This window comes from Carcharhinus amblyrhynchos, unplaced genomic scaffold, assembly GCF_965287045.1.
Source record: "Carcharhinus amblyrhynchos unplaced genomic scaffold, sCarAmb.v2.hapA scaffold_437, whole genome shotgun sequence".
Classification (NCBI taxonomy): domain Eukaryota; kingdom Metazoa; phylum Chordata; class Chondrichthyes; order Carcharhiniformes; family Carcharhinidae; genus Carcharhinus; species Carcharhinus amblyrhynchos.
The window spans coordinates 58581-78246 of NW_027650177.1; the positions used below are offsets into that span (position 1 = coordinate 58581).

General features: G+C 51.0%; 1 protein-coding gene across 1 annotated transcript in view; it reads left to right on the forward strand.

Moving 5' to 3' along the window:
* The window catches only part of LOC145339386 (uncharacterized), a 60261-nt gene extending 40992 nt beyond the window's left edge, over window positions 1-19269 (forward strand). The window contains exons 13-14 of the mRNA XM_080183831.1: window positions 15822-15911; window positions 19100-19269. Of these exons, the coding sequence (XP_080039957.1) occupies window positions 15822-15911; window positions 19100-19136 (127 nt within the window). The 3' untranslated portion in view covers window positions 19137-19269. The remainder of the gene's footprint in view (window positions 1-15821; window positions 15912-19099) is intronic.
* The last annotated feature ends 397 nt before the right edge of the window (window positions 19270-19666 follow it).

Genomic DNA, 19666 nt, shown 5'->3' on the forward strand with positions numbered 1-19666 from the left:
GGATGTGGAATATATCAGGGTGTTCGAGTGAGGGGTGTGGGGCGTATCAGAGTGTTACAGTGAGGGGCGTGGGATATGTCAGGGTGTTACAGTAAGATGTGGGATATGTCAACATGTTACAGTAAGGGGGTGGGATATGTCATAGTGTTACAGTGAGGGGTGTGAGATATATCAGAGTGTTACAGTGAGGGGTGTGGGATATATCAGAGTGTTGCAGTGAGGGGTGTGGGGTATATCAGAGTGTTACAGTTGGGCGTGTTGAAATAATCAGAGTGTTATGGTAAGAGATGTGGGATATTTCAGGGTGTTACAGTGTGGGGTGTGGGATATATCAGTGTGACACTGAGGGGTGTGGGATATATCAGAGTGTTACATTGAGGGGTGTGGGATATGTCAGAGTGTTACAGTGAGGGGTGTGGGATATATCAGGGTGTTACAGTGAGGGGTGTGGGGTATATCAGAGTATTACAGTGAGGGGTGTGGGATATATCCGGGTGTTACAGTGAGGGGTGTGGGGTATATCAGAGTGTTACAGTGAGGGATGTGGGATATTTCCGGGTGTTAGAGTGAGGGGTGTGGGATATATCAGGGTGTTACAGTGAGGGATGTGGGATATTTCTGGGTGTTAGAGTGAGGGGTGTGGGATATATCAGGGTGTTACAGTGAGGGATGTGGGATATATCAGGGTGTTTCAGTGAGATGTGTGGGATATATCAGGGTGTTACAGTGAGGGATGTGGGATATATCAGAGTGTTACAGTGAGGGGTGTTGGATATATCAGAGTGTTACAGTGAGGGATGTGAGATATATCAGAGTTTTACAGTAAGAGATGTGGGATATGTCAGGGTGTTACAGTGAGAGGTGTGGGATACATCAGAGTGTTACAGTGAGGGATGTGGGATATATCAGAGTGTTACGGTGAGGGGTGTGGGATATATCAGAGTGTTACAGTAAGAGATGTGGGATATGTCAGGACGTTACAGTGAGGGGGCTGGGATACATCAGGGTGTTACAGTGAGGGGTGTGGGGCATATCAGAGTGTTACAGTGTGGGGTGTGGGATATATCAGGGTGTTACACTGACGGGGTGTGGGGTATATCAGAGTGTTACAGTGAGGGTTATGGGATATATCAGGGTGTTACAGTGAGGGGTGTGGGGTATGTCAGAGTTTTACCGTGAGGGTTGTGGGATATATCAGGGTGTTACAGTGAGGAGTGTGGGATATATCAGAGTGTTACAGTGAGGAGTGTGGGATATGTCAGAGTGTTACAGTGAGGGATGTGGGATATATCAGGGTGTTTCAGTGAGAGGTGTGGGATATATCAGAGTGTTACAGTGAGGGGTGTGGGATACATCAGAGTGTTACAGTGAGGGGTGTGGGATACATCAGAGTGTTACAGTGAGGGGTGTGGGGTATATCAGAGTGTGTCAGTGAGGGGCGTGGGATATATCAGAGTGTTTTAGTGATGGTGTGTGGGGTATATCAGAGTGTTACAGTGAGGGATGTGGGATATATCAGGGTGTTTCAGTGAGAGGTGTGGGATATATCAGAGCGTTGCAGTGAGGGATGTGGGATATATCAGAGTGTTGCAGTGAGGGATGTGGGATATATCAGAGTGTTACAGTGAGAGGTGTGGGATATATCAGAGTGTTACAGTGAGGGGTGTGGGGTATATCAGAGTGTTACAGTGAGGGGTGTGGGATATATCAGAGTGTTACAGTGAGGGGGTGTAGGACATATCAGAGTGTTGCAGTGAGGGATGTGGGATATATCAGAGTGTTACAGTGAGGGGTGTGGGATATATCGGAGTGTTACAGTGAGGGGTGTGGGATATATCAGAGTGTTACAGTGAGGGGTGTGGGATATATCAGAGTGTTACAGTGAGGGGGTGTAGGACATATCAGAGTGTTGCAGTGAGGGATGTGGGATATATCAGAGTGTTACAGTGAGGGGTGTGGGATATATCAGAGTGGTCCAGTGAGGGGTTTGGGACATATCAGGGTGTTACAGTGAGGGGTGTGGGATATATCAGAGTGTTACAGTGAGGGGTGTGGGATATATCAGAGTGTTACAGTGAGGGATGTGGGATGTATCAGAGTGTTACAGTGAGGGGGTGTGGGATATATCAGAGTGTTACAGTGAGGGATGTGGGATATATCGGTGTTACAGTGTGGGGTGTGGGATATATCAGGGTGTTACAGTGAGGGATGTGGGATATATCAGGGTGTTACAGTGAGGGGTGTGGTATATATCAGAGTGTTACAGTGGGGGGTGTGGGATATATCAGAGTGTTACAGTGAGGGGCTCTGGGGCACATCAGAGTGTTGCAGTGAGGGATGTGGGACATATCGGAGTGTTACATAAGGGATGTGGGATATATCAGGGTGTTTGGGTGTGGGGTGTGGTTTATATCAGAGTGTTACAGTGAGGGGTGTGGGATACATCAGGATGTTACAGTGAGGGGTGTGGGATATATCAGAGTGTTACAGTGAGGGGTGTGGGATATGTCAGAGTGTTACAGTGAGGGGTGTGGGATATATCAGGGTGTTACAGTGAGGGGTGTGGGGTATATCAGAGTCTTACAGTGAGGGGTGTGGGATATATCAGAATGTTACAGTGAGGTGTGTGGGAAATAGCACAGTGTTTCAGTGAGTGGCTGTGGGGCATATCAGAGTGTTACAGTGCGGGGTGTGGGGTACATCAGAGTGTTACCGTGAGGGGTGTGGGATATATCAGGGTGTTACAGTGAGGGGTGTGGGGAATATCAGAGTGTTACAGTGAGGGATGTGGGATATATCAGGGTCTCACAGTGAGGGGCTGTGGGGTATATCCGAGTGTTACAGTGAGGGGTGTGGGATATATCCGAGTGTTACAGTGAGGGGTGTGGATATATTAGAGTGTTGCAGTGAAGGGTGTGGGATATATCACAGTGTTTCAGTGAGGGGGTGTGGGATATATCCGAGTGTTACAGTGAGGAGTGTGGGATATATCAGAGTGTTACAGTGTGGGGTATATCAGAGTGTTTCAGTAAGAGATGTGGGATATATCATGGTGTTACAGTAAGGAATGTGGGATGTATCAGAGTGTTACAGTGAGGGGTGTGGGATATATCAGAGTGTTACAGTGAGGGGTGTGGGATATATCAGAGTGTTACAGTGAGGGGCTGTGGGGTATATCAGAGTGTTACAGTGAGCGGTGTGGGCTATATCAGAGTGTTACAGTGAGGGGGTGTGGGACATATCAGAGTCTTACTGTGAGGTGTGTGGGGTATATCAGAGTGTTACAGTGAGGGATGTGGAATTTATGAGGATGTTACACTGAGGGGCGTGGGATTTATCAGAGTGTTTCAGTGAGGGATGTGGGACATATCAGGGTGTTAGAGTGTGGGGTGTGGGGCGTATCAGAGTGTTACAGTGAGGGGTGTCGGATATATCAGTGTGTTACAGTAAGATGTGGGATAAGTCGGCATGTTACAGTAAGGGTTGTGGGGTATATCAGAGTGTTACAGTGAGGGATGTGGGATATATCAGAGTGTTACGGTGAGGGGTGTGGGATGTATCAGAGTGTTACAGTGAGGGGTGTGCGATATATGAGAGTGTTACAGTGAGGGTTCTGGGATATAGCAGGGTGTTTACTGTGAGGGGTGTGGGATATATCAGAGTGATACAGTGACGGGGTGTGGGGTATATCAGAGTGTTACAGTGAGGGATGTGGTATATATCAGGGTGTTACAGTGAGGGGTGTGGGATATATCAGAGTGTTACAGTGAGGGGTGTGGGATACATCAGTGTGTTACATTGAGGGGCTGTGGGGTATATCAGAGTGTTACACTAAGGGATGTGGAATATATCAGGGTGTTACAGTAATGGGTGTGGGGTATATCAGAGTGTTACTGTGAGGGGTGTGGGATATATCAGAGTGTTACAGTGAGGGGTGTGGGGTATATCCCTGTTACAGTACGGGATGTGTGATATATCAGGGTGTTACAGTGAGGGATGTGGGATATATCAGGGTGTTACAGTGAGGGGTGTGGGATATATCAGAGTTGTACAGTGAGGGGTGTGGGGTATATCAGGGTGTTACTGTGAGGGGCTGTGGGGTATATAAGAGTGTTACAGTGAGGGGTGTGGGATATATCAGAGGGTTACAGTGAAAGGTGTGGGATATATCAGAGTGTTACAGTGAGGGTCGTGAGATATATCAGAGTGTTACAGTGAGGGGGTGTGGGATATATCAGAGTGTTACAGTGAGGGATGTGGGACGTATCAGAGTGTTACAGTGAGGGGTGTGGGATATATCAGAGTGTTACAGTGAGGGATGTGGGATGTATCAGAGTGTTACAGTGAGGGGTGTGGGATATATCAGAGTGTTACAGTGAGGGGTGTGGAATATATCAGAGTGTTACAGTGAGGGGTGTGGGATATATCAGAGTGTTACAGTGAGGGATGTGGGATGTATCAGAGTGTTACAGTGAGGGGGTGTGGGATATATCAGAGTGTTACAGTACGGGATGTGGGATATATCAGAGTGTTACAGTGTGGGGTGTGGGATATATCAGGGTGTTACAGTGAGGGATGTGGGATACATCAGGGTGTTACAGTGAGGGGTGTGGTATATATCAGAGTGTTACAGTGGGGGGTGTGGGATACATCAGAGTGTTACAGCGAGGGGCTCTGGGGCACATCAGAGTGTTGCAGTGAGGGATGTGGGATATATCAGAGTGTTACAGTAAGGGATGTCGGACATATCAGAGTTTTACAGCAAGACATATGGGTTATGTCAGAGTGTTACAGTGAGAGGTGTGGGATATATCAGAGTGTTACAGTGAGGGATGTGGGATATATCAGGGTGTTCGAGTGTGGGGTGTGGTTTATATCAGAGTGTTACAGTGAGGGGTGTGGGATACATCATGATGTTACAGTGAGGGGTGTGGGATATATCAGAGTGTTACAGTGAGGGGTGTGGGATATGTCAGAGTGTTACAGTGAGGGGTGTGGGATATATCAGGGTGTTACAGTGAGGGGTGTGGGGTATATCAGAGTGGTACAGTGAGGGTGTGGGATATATCAGAGTGTTACACTGACGGGGTGTGGGATATTATCAGAGTGTTACAGTGAGGGATGTGAGATATTTCAGAGTGTTACAGTGAGGGGTGTGGGATATATGACGGTGTTACAGTGAGGGGTGTAGGGTATATCAGAGTGTTACAGTGAGGTGTGTGGGATATATCAGAGTGTTACAGTGAGGGGTGTGGGATATATCAAGTTGTTCCAGTGAGTGGCTGTGGGGTATATCAGACTGTTACAGTGGAGAGTGTGGGGTATGTCAGAGTGGTTCAGTGAGGGGTGTGGGATATATCAGGGTGTTACAGTAAGAGATGTGGGTTATGTCAGCGTGTCACAGTGAGGGTTGTGGGATATATCAGAGTGTTTCAGTAGGAGATGTGGGATATGTCACGGTGTTAGAGTGAGGGGGTGTGGGATATATCAGAGTGTTACAGTGAGGGGTGTGGGGTATATCAGAGAGTTACAGTGAGGGATGTGGAATATATCAGGATGTTACAGTGAGGGGTGTGGGATACATCAGGGTGTTACAGTGAGGGGTGTGGGGCATATCAGAGTGTTACAGTGAGGGGTGTGGGAGATATCACGGCGTTACAGTAAGATTTGGGATATGTCAGGGTGTTACTTTAAGGGGTGTGGTATATGTTAGAGTGTTACAGTAAGAGATGTGGGATAAGTCAGGGTGTTACAGTGAGGGGTGTGGGATATATCAGAGTGTTACAGTGAGGGGTGTGGGGTATATCAGAGTGTTACAGTGTGGCGTGTTGGAATGATCAGAGTGTTAGAGTAAGAGATGTGGGGTATGTCAGGGTGTTACAGTGAGGGGTGTGGGATATATCAGAGTGTTACAATGAGGGGTGTGGGATATATCAGAGAGTTACAGTGAAGGGTGTGGGATATATCAGTGTTACAGTGAGGGGTGTGGGATATATCAGTATTACAGTGAGGGGTGTGGGATCTATCAGTGTGTTACAGTGAGGGGTGTGGGGTATATCAGAGTCTTACAGTGAGGGGTGTGGGATATATCAGAATGTTACAGTGAGGTGTGTGGGAAATAGCACAGTGTTTCAGTGAGTGGCTGTGGGGCATATCAGAGTGTTACAGTGCGGGGTGTGGGGTACATCAGAGTGTTACAGTGAGGGGTGTGGGATATATCATGGTGTTACAGTGAGGGGTGTGGTGTATATCCGAGTGTTACAGTGAGGGGTGTGGGATATATCCGAGTGTTACAGTGAGGGGTGTGGGATATATCAGAGTGTTACAGTGAAGGGTGTGGGATATATCACAGTGTTTCAGTGAGGGGGTATGGGATATATCAGAGTGTTACAGTGAGGCGTGTGGGATATATCAGAGTGTTACAGTGTGGGGTATATCAGAGTGTTTCTATAAGAGATGTGGGATATATCATGGTGTTACAGTAAGGAATGTGGGATGTATCAGAGTGTTACAGTGAGGGGCTGTGGGGTATATCAGAGTGTTACAGTGAGCGGTGTGGGCTATATCAGAGTGTTACAGTGAGGGGGTGTGGGACATATCAGAGTGTTACTGTGAGGTGTGTGGGGTATATCAGAGTGTTACAGTGAGGGATGTGGAATATTTGAGGGTGTTACAGTGAGGGGCGTGGGATTTATCAGAGTGTTTCAGTGAGGGATGTGGGACATATCAGGGTGTTAGAGTGTGGGGTGTGGGGCGTATCAGAGTGTTATAGTGAGGGGTGTGGGGTATATCAGGGTGTTACAGTAAGATGTGGGATATGTCGGCATGTTACAGTAAGGGTTGTGGGGTATATCAGAGTGTTACAGTGAGGGATGTGGGATATATCAGGGTGTTACAGTGAGGGGTGTGGGATGTATCAGAGTGTTACAGTGAGGGGTGTGCGATATATGAGAGTGTTACAGTGAGGGATGTGGGATATATCAGGGTGTTACAGTGAGGGGTGTGGGATATATCAGAGTGTTACAGTGAGGGTTGTGGGATATATCAGGGTGTTACAGTGAGAGATGTGGGTTATGTCAGGGTGTCACAGTGAGGGGTGTGGGATATATTAGAGTGTTTCTGTAAGAGATGGGGGATATGTCACGGTGTTACAGTGAGGGGGTGTGGGATATATCAGAGTGTTACAGTGAGGAGTGTGGGATATATCAGAGTGTTACAGTGAGGGGCGTGGGGTATGTCAGACTGTTTCATTGAGGGGTGTGAGATATATCAGAGTGTTACAGTGAGGGTTGTGGGATATATCAGGGTGTTACAGTAAGAGATGTGGGTTATGTCAGGGTGTTACAGTGAGGGGGTGTGGGATATATCAGAGTGTTACAGTGAGGAGTGTGGGATATATCAGAGTGTTACAGTGAGGGGCGTGGGGTATATCAGAGTGTTACATTGAGGGGTGTGGGATATGTCAGAGCGTTAGTGTGAGGGGCTGTGCGGTATATCAGAGCGTTACAGTGAGGTGTGTGGGATATATCAGGGTGTTACAGTGAGGGGTGTGGGGTATATCAGAGTGTTTCAGTAAGGGATGTGGGATATATCAGGGTGTTACAGTGAGGTGTGTGGGATATATCAGGGTGTTACAGTGAGGGGTGTGGGATATATCAGAGTGTTTCAGTAAGGGATGTGGGATGCATCAGGGTGTTACAGTGAGGGGTGTGGGATATATCAGAGTGTTACAGTGAGGGGTGTGGGATATATCAGAGTGTTACTCTGAGGGGTGTGGGATATATCAGAGTGTTACAGTGAGGGATGTGGGATATATCAGAGTGTTACAGTGAGGGGTGTGGGATATATCAGAGTGTTACAGTGAGGGGTGTGGGATATATCAGAGTGTTACAGTGAGGGGTGTGGGATATATCAGAGTGTTACTTTGAGGGGTGTGGTATATATCAGAGTGTTACTTTGAGGGATGTGGGATATATCAGAGTGTTACAGTGAGGGGTGTGGGATATATCAGAGTGTTATAGTGAGGGATGTGGGATATATCAGAGTGTTACAGTGAGGGGTGTGGGATATGTCAGAGTGTTACAGTGAGGGGTGTGGGATATATCAGAGTGTTACAGTGAGGGGTGTGGGATATATCAGAGTATTACAGTGAGGGGTGTGGGATATATCAGAGTGTTACAGTGAGGGATGTGGGATGCATCAGGGTGTTACAGTGAGGGGTGTGGGATATATCAGAGTGTTACAGTGAGGGGTGTGGGATATATCAGAGTGTTACTCTGAGGGGTGTGGGATATATCAGAGTGTTACAGTGAGGGATGTGGGATATATCAGAGTGTTACAGTGAGGGGTGTGGGATATATCAGAGTGTTACAGTGAGGGGTGTGGGATATATCAGAGTGTTACAGTGAGGGGTGTGGGATATATCAGAGTGTTACTTTGAGGGGTGTGGTATATATCAGAGTGTTACTTTGAGGGATGTGGGATATATCAGAGTGTTACAGTGAGGGGTGTGGGATATATCAGAGTGTTATAGTGAGGGATGTGGGATATATCAGAGTGTTACAGTGAGGGGTGTGGGATATGTCAGAGTGTTACAGTGAGGGATGTGGGATATATCAGAATGTTACAGTGAGGGGTGTGGGATATATCAGAGTGTTACAGTGAGGGGTGTGGGATATATCAGAGTGTTCCAGTGAGGGGTGTGGGATATGTCAGGGTTTGGGGAGCGGGAATATGTCTGCAAGGTTCGGCCAGCGAGGTTGCGCGTTCCCAGTTTAGAATGTTGCACAAAATTTGGTGAATTTTCGGATAGCGATGACGGCCATCAGAGGATACAGCAAGATGTAGATCAGTTGGAAACTTGGGCAGAGAGGTGGCATATGGAGTTTCATGCGGACAAATGTGCGGCAGTGCATCTTTGATGGTCTGATGCATAGAATCCTTACAGTTCAGTAGGAGGTCGGTCGGCCCATCGAGTCTGTACCGTTCGCAATCCGAACCATATCCTATTCCCGTCACCCCACACATTTTCCCTGCGCATCCCTCTGACACTATGGGGCAATTTATGTCGGGCCAATCAACCGAACCTGCACGACTTTCGGGCTGTGGGAGGAAACCCATGCAGACATGGGGGAATGCGCAGACTCCGCACAGGTGGTGGCCCAAGGCCGGGAGTCGAACCCAGGTCCCTGGCGCTGTGCTAACCCACTGTACCACCCTGCCAGTGCATGTTGGAAATATACAGTAAATGGCAGAACCCTTCAGAGTACTGATAGGCAGAGGGATCTGAGCATACAGGTACACAGGTCACTGAAAGTGGCAACACAGGTGGAGAAGGTGGCCAAGAAGGCACACGGCGTGCTTGCCTTCATCGGCCGGGGCACTGAGTTTAAAAATTGGCAAGTCATGTTGCAGCTTTAGGGGAATTATCGGCCGGTTTCTTTAACGTCTGTTGAAGGAAAAATGCTTGAATCCGTCATCAAAGAAGAAATAGCGAGGCGTCTTGAGAAGAATTGTTTGATAGAGCAGACGCAGCACGGATTCGTTAAGGGGGAGTCGTGTCTGACGAATTTATTGGAATTCTATGAGGATGTGTCTAGTGCGGTGGATAGAGGAGAGCCGGTGGATGTGGTGTTTCTCGATTTTCAAAAGACGTTTTATAAGGTGCCGTACAAAAGGTTGTTACAGAAGGTTAGGGGGCATGGAGTTGGGGGAAAGATGTTAGCATGGATAGAGGATTGGCTGTCAAATAGGAGGCAGAGTAGGTGTCAGTGGGTGCTACTCAGATTGGCGGTTGGTGACTAGTGGAGTGCCCCAGGGATTGGTGCTGGGGCCTCAGCTATTTACCACTTATATAAATGATCTAGAGGAGGGAGCTGAGTGTATGGTGTTGAAATTTGCTGATGACCCAAAGATAAGTGGAAAAGCAAATTGTGCGGAGGGTGTTGAAAGTCTGCAGAGGGATCGAGATAGGCTAGCGAGTGGGCGAGGACCTGGCAGATGGAATACAGTGTTAGCAAGTGTGAGGTTATCCACTTTGGCAGGAATAATCGTAGGAAGGACTACTACTTAAAGGGCAAAAAGCTGCAGCATGCTGCGGTGCAGAGGGACCTCAGGGTCCTTGTGCATGAGTCGCAAAAACCCAGCTTACAGGTGCAGCAGGTGGTCAGGAAGGCGATTGGGATGCTGGCCTTCGTAGCGAGGGGGATTGAAAATAAAAGTAGGGCGGTCTTGCTGCAACAGTACAGGGCACTGGTGAGGCCGCAGCTGGAGTACTGTGTGCAGTTTTGGTCGCCGCACTTGTGCAAGGATATTTTGGCCTTGGAGGGAGTGCAGAGGAGGTTCACTCGGCTGATACCGGAGTTGAGGGGGTTGAAATATGAAGAGAGGCTGAATAGATTGGGTTGGTACTCGTGGGAGTTTAGAAGGATGAGGGGGGATCTTATAGAGACGTATAAGATAATGAAAGGGATGGACAGGGTAGAGGTAGAGAGACACTTCCTGCTCAGAAAGGACAGTAGGACTAGGGGGCACAGCCTCAAGATAAAGGGGGTTCAGTTTAGAACGGAGTTGAGGAGGAACTTCTTCACTCAAAGGGTGGTGAATCTCTGGAATTCTCTGCCCGTTGAAGTGGTGGAGGCTACCTCTCTGAATATATTTAAGACGTGGGTTGATAGGTTTTTGGTCGGCAAGGGGATTAAGGGTTATGGGGAGAAAGCGGGAAAGTGGAACTGATCCAATTCAGATCAGCCATGATCTTATTGAATGGTGGGGCAGGCTCAAAGGCCTAGATGGCCTCCTCCTGCTCCTATTTCTTATGCTCTTATGTTCTTTACAGAACCTTAGTGAGGTCGCACTTGGAATATAGTGTCCAATTCTGTGTCGCCACACTACCAGAAGGATGCAGAGGCTTTGGAGAGGGTACAGAAAAGATTTACCAGGATGTTGCCCCTGGTACAGAGGGCATTAGCGACAAGGAGAGGTTTGGAGAAACTTCGTTTGTTCTCACTGGAGGTTGAGGGGAGACCTGATAGAAGTCTACAAGATTATGAGAGGCAGAGTGGATAGTCAGAAGATTTTCCCCCCCAGGGTGGAAGAGTCACTGGGCACAGGTTGAAGCTGTGAGGGGTAAGGTTTAAAGGAGATGTACGATGCAGATTTTTGACACAGAGGGTGGTGGGTGCCTGGAACTCGCCACCCGGGGAGGAGCAGGTACGATCGCGACGTTTAAGGGGGAGATTCGACAGACACGTGAATAGGGTGGGAATGGAAGGTTATGGACTCTGTAAGGGCGTCGGGTTTTAGTTTAGGCAGGGACATCACGATCGGGACAGGAGGGCGGAAGAAGGGCCTGTTCCTGTGCTGGACTGTTCTTTGTTCAGGGAGAGGATCGTACAGGGCGGAGGAGGCCATTCAGCCCATCGAATCCACCCCAATACCCGACTTGCCATCTAATCCCATTTATGAGCCGCTGAATGTTCTAACATGCCAAGGACACATCCAGGTACTTCTTAAAGGGCGTGAAGCATCTTGCCTCCAGGCCGTGCAGTTCACACCCTCACCACCCTCTGAGTTGGACCTCAAATCCCTCCACTAAACCTCACACTCCCTCACTTTTAACTCGCGTCCCCTCGTAACTAACCCTTCAACTCAGGGTGAACGGCTTCTCCACTCTGCCCGTGGCTCCCCTTACAATCGTGCGCACCTTGATCAGGTCACCCCTCTGCTCCAATGATAACAACCCAAGCCTACTCAACACCGCTCCATAACTCAAAACACTCCATCCCAGGCAGCATCCTGGTGAATCTCCTCTGCACCCCCCTCCGGTGCGATCACGTGACGACACAGATGGGATGCAAGACTGGGCGGAGAAGTGGCAGATGGAGTTCAACCCAGATAAATGTGTAGTGGTCCATTTTGGCAGGTCCAATGGGATGAAGGAGTACAATATCAAGGGTAGGACTCTTAGCAGTGTAGAGGATCAGAAGGACCTTGGGGTCCGGGTCCACAGGACTGTTAAATCGGCCTCGCGGGTGGAGGATGTGGTCAAGAAGGCGTATGGTGTACTGGCCTTCATTAATCAAGGGATTGAGTTTAGGAGTCGGGAGGTAATGCTGCAACTTTATAAGACCCTTGTCAGACCCCACTTGGCGTACTGTGCGCAGTTCTGGTCGCCTCATTACAGGCAGGATGTGGAAGCTATTGAGAGGGTGCAGAGGAGATTTACAAGGATGTTGCCTGGATTGGGAGGCATGTCTTATGACGATAGGTTGAGGGAGCTCGGTCTCTTCTCCCTGGAGAGACGAAGATCGAGAGGGCAACCTGATAGAGATTTATAAATTGTTGAGAGGTATAGATAGGGTGGATTCTCGGAGGCTATTTCCCAGGGCTGAAATGGTCGCTACGAGAGGACACAGGTTTAAGGTGTTGGGGAGCAGGTACAGAGATGTCAGGGGTAAGTTTTTCACTCGGGGTGGTGAGTGAGTGGAATCAGATGTGGTGGTGGAGGCGAACTCACTGGGGTCTTTTAAGAGACTTCTGCATGAGTACATGGGATTGAGGGTTATAGATAGGCCTGGTAGGTAGGGATAGGACAGGCGCAACTTGTGGGCTGAAGGGCCTGTTTGTGCTGTAGTTTTTCTATGTCCTATAATGTGGAGACCAGAACTGCACTCAGTCCTCCAGCCGTGGCCTCACCAAAGTTCTATAAACATTTTTTTAATTCATTGGTGGGAATTGGGCGTCGCTGGCTGGCCAAAATTTATTGCCCGTCCCTAGTTGCCCTTCAAGGGCAGCTGGGGGTCAATCATTCATGTCGAGAATATATGATCAAGGACGGACTTCTGAGGCCCTGGTCAGACCCCATTTGGAGCAGTTCTGGGCCCCCCGTATCTCAGGAAGGATGTGCTGGGCCTTGGAAAGGGTCCGGAGGAGGTTCACCAGGATGATTCCCTAGAATGAAGAGATTGTCCGTGTGTGAGGAACGGGTTGAGGACTCTGGGTCTGTACTTGTTGGGAGTTTAGAAGGTTGAGGGGGAGGGATCTTATTGAAACTTACAGGATACTGCGAGGCCCTGGATAGAGTGGACGTGGAGAGGATGTTTCCACCAGTAGGAAAAACTAGACCCAGAGGGAGCACAACCTCAGGCTGAAGGGACGATCCTTTAAAACAAGAGATGGGGAGGGATTTCTTCAGCCGGAGAGTGGGGAATCTGTGGAACTCTTTGCCGCAGAGGAGGCTGGGTCACTGAGTGTCTTTAAGACAGAGATAGATCGGTTCCTGATTAATAAGGAGATCAGGGGAAAAGGCAGGAGAACGGGGAGGAGAAAAATATCAGCCGTGATAGAATGGGGGGGGCAGACTGGATGGGCAGAGTGGCCTCGTTCTGCTCCTATATCTTACGGTCTCACCACATTGCTGTGTCTCTGGAGTCACATGGAGGCCAGACCGGGGTAAGGACGGCAGATTTCCTTCCCGAAAGGTGGGTTTTCCTGACACGGGGTCATCCGTAGATTCTTAATCCCGGAGATTATTTTATTGAGTTGGGATTCCGCCGTGGTGGGAATGGAACCCGGGTCCCCCAGAACATTGGCTGAGTCCCTGGATTAATAGCCTAGTGATAATCCCACAGAGACCATCGCTTCCCCGTCACCAATCCAACACGGCCTCCCTCCTTCTGTAATCTGTACCCCGGATTGAGAAAGGGGAGTGTCCCCACATTCCTTTCTCGCCACCCTCTACGAACGTGCCCCCCCCACCCCCCCCACACACCCGCCAATCCTTGTGGGCAAACACACCCAGGGTCCCTCCGTTCTTCGGAACCCCCCACTCAGTCCCAGACCTTTCACAGCGTCCATCCTTGTTCATTCCCCCTTCCAAAGCGTTCACACCTGGCGTTTTTCCGGGCTAAACTGCGTCTGCCGTTTCTCCTCCCGTGTGACCAGCTCGCCCCCATCTTCCCGCAAACCCAGGACACTCGGGGTGGCACAGCGGGGTGAGCCCTGCTGCCTCGCCGCGCCAGGGACCCGGGTTCGATTCCCCGGGCTCGGTTCTGCATGTTCCCCCCATGTCTGCATGGGTTTTTCCTCTGGGCTCACCTCTGCATGTTCTCCCCGTGTCTATGTGAGTTTTCTGTCTGGGGCTCAGTTCTGCATGTTCCCTCCGTGTCTGCGTGGGTTTTTCCCTCCGGGCTCGGTTCTGCATGTTCCCCCTGTGTCTGCGTGGGTTTTTCCCTCCGGGGCTCGGTTCTGCATGTTCCCCCCGTGTCTGCGTGGGTTTTTCCCTCCGGGCTCGGTTCTGCATGTTCCCCCTGTGTCTGCGTGGGTTTTTCCCTCCGGGCTCGGTTCTGCATGTTCCCCCCTTGTCTGCGTGGGCTTTTCCCTCCGGGCTCGGTACTGCATGTTCCCCCCGTGTCTGCGTGAGTTTTTCCCTCCGGGGCTCGGTTCTGCATGTTCCCCCGTGTGTGCGTGGGTTTTCCCTCTGGGCTCGGTTCTGCATGTTCCCCCCGTGTCTGCGTGGGTTTTCCCTCCAAGCTCCACCCCCCACCACAGTCCGAAAGACGGGTACAGTTCCCCGTGCTAAACCCTCCCTCAGTGTAACCCGGACTGGAGGGTGGCGATTTTTCACAGTAACTTCATTGCCGTGTCAATGTCAGCGGCTCAAGATAAAGGGGGTGCGGTTTAGAACGGAGTTGAGGAGGAACTTCTTCACTCAAAGGGTGGTGAATCTCTGGAATTCTCTGCCCGTTGAAGTGGCGGAGGCTGCCTCGCTGAATATTTTTAAGACGCGGGTTGATGGGTTTTTGATAAGCGAGGGGATTAAGGGTTATGGGGAGAGGGCGGGAAAGTGGAACTGTGACACAACAGATCAGCCATGATCTTATTGAATGGCGGGGCAGGCTCGAAGGGCTAGATGGCCTACTCCTGCTCCTATTTCTTATGTTCTTATGTTCCCAGACATCCTGCCATAGTTCCCGACTGGCGTGAGTGGGTGTAGAGACCGAGGGGATTGGCAGATGGAGTTCCCCCTGGGAAAGTGTGAGATTGTTGGCTTTGGAAGGGAGAATGAGACGGGGAATCATTATTGAATCATTCGGCCATTTGTCCGGGGGGGAAGGGGAGGGTCATCGTCTGGGTGAAGAAATTTCCATTCTTTTCGCAGTATCCCAATAAACTCCAAAGGATTGTGTCAATGTAGCCCAATCCCACCACACAAACCAACCTCCCATCCACTGACTCTGTCTACGCTTCCCGCTGCCTCGGGGAAAAGCAGCCAGCAGAATCAAGGACCCCACACACCCCGGACATTCTCTCTTCTACCTTCTTCCCACAGGAAATAGATACAAAAGTCTGAGGTCTCGTACCGACCGACTCAAAAACAGCTTCTCCCCTGCTGCTGTCAGACTTTTGAATAGACCTACCTTGCGTTAAGAATATCTTTCTCTACACCCTCGCTGTGACTGTAACACCATGTTCCGCACCCTGTCCTTTCTTTCTCTCTGAACGGTATAGTTTTGGTGCGCAAGAAAAATACTTTTCACTGAATCCCAATACATGTGACAATAATAAATATAAAATAGTGTTGGATCAGTTGTGTCCTTATGAAATGGGATAGCAGGATGGAAGGGCTGAATGGGCGACTCATGTTCCTATTGCGTCTGGTTTTAGGGGATTGATTGCTGCAATCTGGTGGGTTTGGAAGATGAACATTTTGTAAAGATTACGGTGTGATATTGTTCAGAGAGTAAGAGCAGTGTGAGGCTCTGTTCCGTTATTCCCCAATATTGACTGACGCCAGGTTCTTTAACCCTTTGTGGATTCAGGGACAGCCACACCTCCCACACACGGGGACCAATCGACTGGAGAATCCAGCGAGCAGTCATCCTCTGTCCCAGCCGGATCTGCAACCTCAGGTAACTGAATTCCGGGAATGTTCCCACTGGAATCCTCATCCCACCCCCCACTGAGAGTCGGAAAATCATTTCCTGGGACAGCATCAGAACACATTCCAGATAGAGATGGAGGGAGTGAGTGAGGGGAGAGGGCTGGAGTGAGAGAGGGGATTGGCGCGTAGTGAGTGAGTGGAGAGGGGTGTAGTGACCAAGGGGAGTAGGGTGGATTGAGTGACGGGATCGGGACGCAGTGAGTGAGGGGAGTAGGGTGGATTGAGTGACGGGATCGGGACGCAGTGAGTGAGGGGAGTAGGGTGGATTGAGTGACGGGATCGGGACGCAGTGAGTGAGGGGAGTAGGGTGGATTGAGTGACGGGATCGGGACGCAGTGAGTGAGGGGAGTAGGGTGGATTGAGTGACGGGATCGGGACGCAGTGAGTGAGGGGAGTAGGGTGGATTGAGTGATGGGATCGGGACGCAGTGAGTGAGGGGAGTAGGGTGGATTGAGTGACGGGATCGGGACGCAGTGAGTGAGGGAGTAGGGTGGATTGAGTGATGGGATCGGGACGCAGTGAGTGAGGGAGTAGGGTGGATTGAGTGATGGGATCGGGACGCAGTGAGTGAGGGGAGTAGGGTGGATTGAGTGACGGGGCTCGGGACGCAGTGAGTGAGGGAGTAGGGTGGATTGAGTGATGGGATCGGGACGCAGTGAGTGAGGGGAGTAGGGTGGATTGAGTGACGGGGATCGGGACGCAGTGAGTGAGGGAGTAGGGTGGATTGAGTGATGGGATCGGGATGCAGTGAGTGAGGGGAGTAGGGTGGATTGAGTGATGGGATCGGGACGCAGTGAGTGAGGGAGTAGGGTGGATTGAGTGACGGGGATTGGGACGCAGTGAGTGAGGGGAGTAGGGTGGATTGAGTGATGGGATCGGGATGCAGTGAGTGAGGGGAGTAGGGTGGATTGAGTGATGGGATCGGGACGCAGTGAGTGAGGGAGTAGGGTGGATTGAGTGACGGGGTCGGGACGCAGTGAGTGAGGGGAGTAGGGTGGATTGAGTGACGGGGTCGGGACGCAGTGAGTGAGGGAGTAGGGTGGATTGAGTGACGGGATCGGGACGCAGTGAGTGAGGGGAGTAGGGTGGATTGAGTGACGGGATCGGGACGCAGTGAGTGAGGGGAGTAGGGTGGATTGAGTGACGGGGATCGGGACGCAGTGAGTGAGGGGAGTAGGGTGGATTGAGTGATGGGATCGGGACGCAGTGAGTGAGGGGAGTAGGGTGGATTGAGTGACGGGGTCGGGACGCAGTGAGTGAGGGGAGTAGGGTGGATTGAGTGATGGGATCGGGACGCAGTGAGTGAGGGGAGTAGGGTGGATTGAGTGACGGGATCGGGACGCAGTGAGTGAGGGGAGTAGGGTGGATTGAGTGACGGGGTCGGGACGCAGTGAGTGAGGGGAGTAGGGTGGATTGAGTGACGGGGTCGGGACGCAGTGAGTGAGGGGAGTAGGGTGGATTGAGTGACGGGGTCGGGACGCAGTGAGTGAGGGGAGTAGGGTGGATTGAGTGACGGGGTCGGGACGCAGTGAGTGAGGGGAGTAGGGTGGATTGAGTGACGGGGTCGGGACGCAGTGAGTGAGGGGAGTAGGGTGGATTGAGTGACGGGGTCGGGACGCAGTGAGTGAGGGGAGTAGGGTGGATTGAGTGACGGGGTCGGGACGCAGTGAGTGAGGGGAGTAGGGTGGATTGAGTGACGGGATCGGGACGCAGTGAGTGAGGGGAGTAGGGTGGATTGAGTGACGGGATCGGGACGCAGTGAGTGAGGGGAGTAGGGTGGATTGAGTGATGGGGTCGGGACGCAGTGAGTGAGCGAAGAGGTTTGGAGTGAGTGAAATGAGTAAGTGGAGTGAGTGAGGGGAGTAGGGTGTAGTGAATGAGGGGAGTGGGATGGAGTGAGTGCGGGGAGTGGGTTTGAGGGAGTGGGTTTGAGGGACTGAGGCGAGTTGGATTCAGGGAGTGAGCGGAGTGGGATTGAGAGAGGAAGGGGAGAGGGAATGTGGGGAGTGGGATTCAGGGAGTGAGGGGATTAGGATTGAGAGAGTGAGGTGGGTTGGGATTGAGGGAGTGAGGGGAGTGGGATTGAGGGAGTGAGGGGAATGGGATTGAGAGAGGAAGGGGAGAGGGAATGTGGGGAGTGGGATTCAGGGAGTGAGGGGATTGGGATTGAGAGAGTGAGGTGGGTTGGGATTGAGGGAGTGAGGGGAGTGGGATTGAGGGAGTGAGGGGAATGGGATTGAGAGAGGAAGGGGAGAGGGAATGTGGAGAGTTGGATTCAGGGAGTGAGGGGAGTGGGACTGAGGGAGTGAGGGGATTGGGATTGAGAGTGAGGGGGGTCGGATTCAGGGAGTGAGTGGACTAGGATAGCTTGAGTGAGGTGAGAGGGATGGAGTGAGTGAGGGGATTGGGACGCAGTGAGTGAGGGAAGAGGGTTGGAGTGAGTCACATGAGTAGGCTGGAGTGAGTGAGGGGAGTGGGGTGTAGTGTTAGAGGGATGTGGGATGTAGTGTTAGAGGGGAGTGGGGTGCATTGAGTGAGGGAGTGGGGTGTAGTGAGTGAGGGGAGTGGGATTGAGGGAGTGAGGGGAGTGGGATTGAGGGAGTGAGGGGAGTGGGATTGAGGGAGTGAGGGGAGTGGGATTGAGCAAGTGAGGGGAATGGGATTGAGGGAGTGAGGGGAGTGGGATTGAGGCAGTGAGGGGAATGGGATTGAGGGAGTGAGGGGAGTGGGATTGAGCGAGTGAGGGGAGTGGGATTGAGGGAGTGAGGGGAGTGGGATTGAGCGAGTGAGGGGAGTGGGATTGAGGGAGTGAGGGGAGTGGGATTGAAGGAGTGAGGGGAGTGGGATTGAGGGAGTGAGGGGAGTGGGATTGAGGGAGTGAGGGGAGTGGGATTGAGGGAGTGAGGGGAGTGGGATTGAGGGAGTGAGGGGAGTGGGACCGTGGGAGCGAGGGGAGTGGGGTGTAGTGACAGGAGTTAGTGTGCTGTGTGCAGAGTGCAGTGTGATTTAATGTCTCGTTGTGACACAGTTTCTGGGCACTGACTGATTGCGGGTGGAATAAATTGGGAAGTGTAAATTGGCCTGAATTTCCATCACAAACGATGAAGATTGGGATGATTTCTACTCTGATCTCCCATATCTCCTCCCTTGTCACAGATCCAGGGACAGCACCAACTCTGGGAGCCGAAGATAAATCCCAGCCGGAATCCACTGACCCAGCTTCCCGAATCCCGACAGAATCTCCAACCTCAGGTATCAAACTGCCGCTAGTTTATCCGGATTCGACATTTCCCAGACATCCTGCCGGAATTCCCGACTGGCGTGAGTGGGTGTAGAGACCGAGGGGATTGTCAGATGGAGCTCCCCCTGGGAAAGTGTGAGATTGTTGGGTTTGGAAGGGAGAATGAGAAGGGGAATCATTATTGAATCATTCGGCCATTTGTCCGGGGGGGAAGGGGAGGGAGAGTCATCGTCTGGGTGAAGAAATTTCCATTCTTTTCGCAGTATCCCAATAAACTAGAAAGGGTTGTGTCAATGTAGCCCAGTCCCACCACACAAACCAACCTCCCATCCACTGACTCTGTCTACGCTTCCCACTGCCTCGGGGGAAAGCAGCCAGCAGAATCAAGGACCCCACACACCCCGGACATTCTCTCTTCTACCTTCTTCCCACAGGAAATAGATACAAAAGTCTGAGGTCCCGTACCGACCGACTCAAAAACA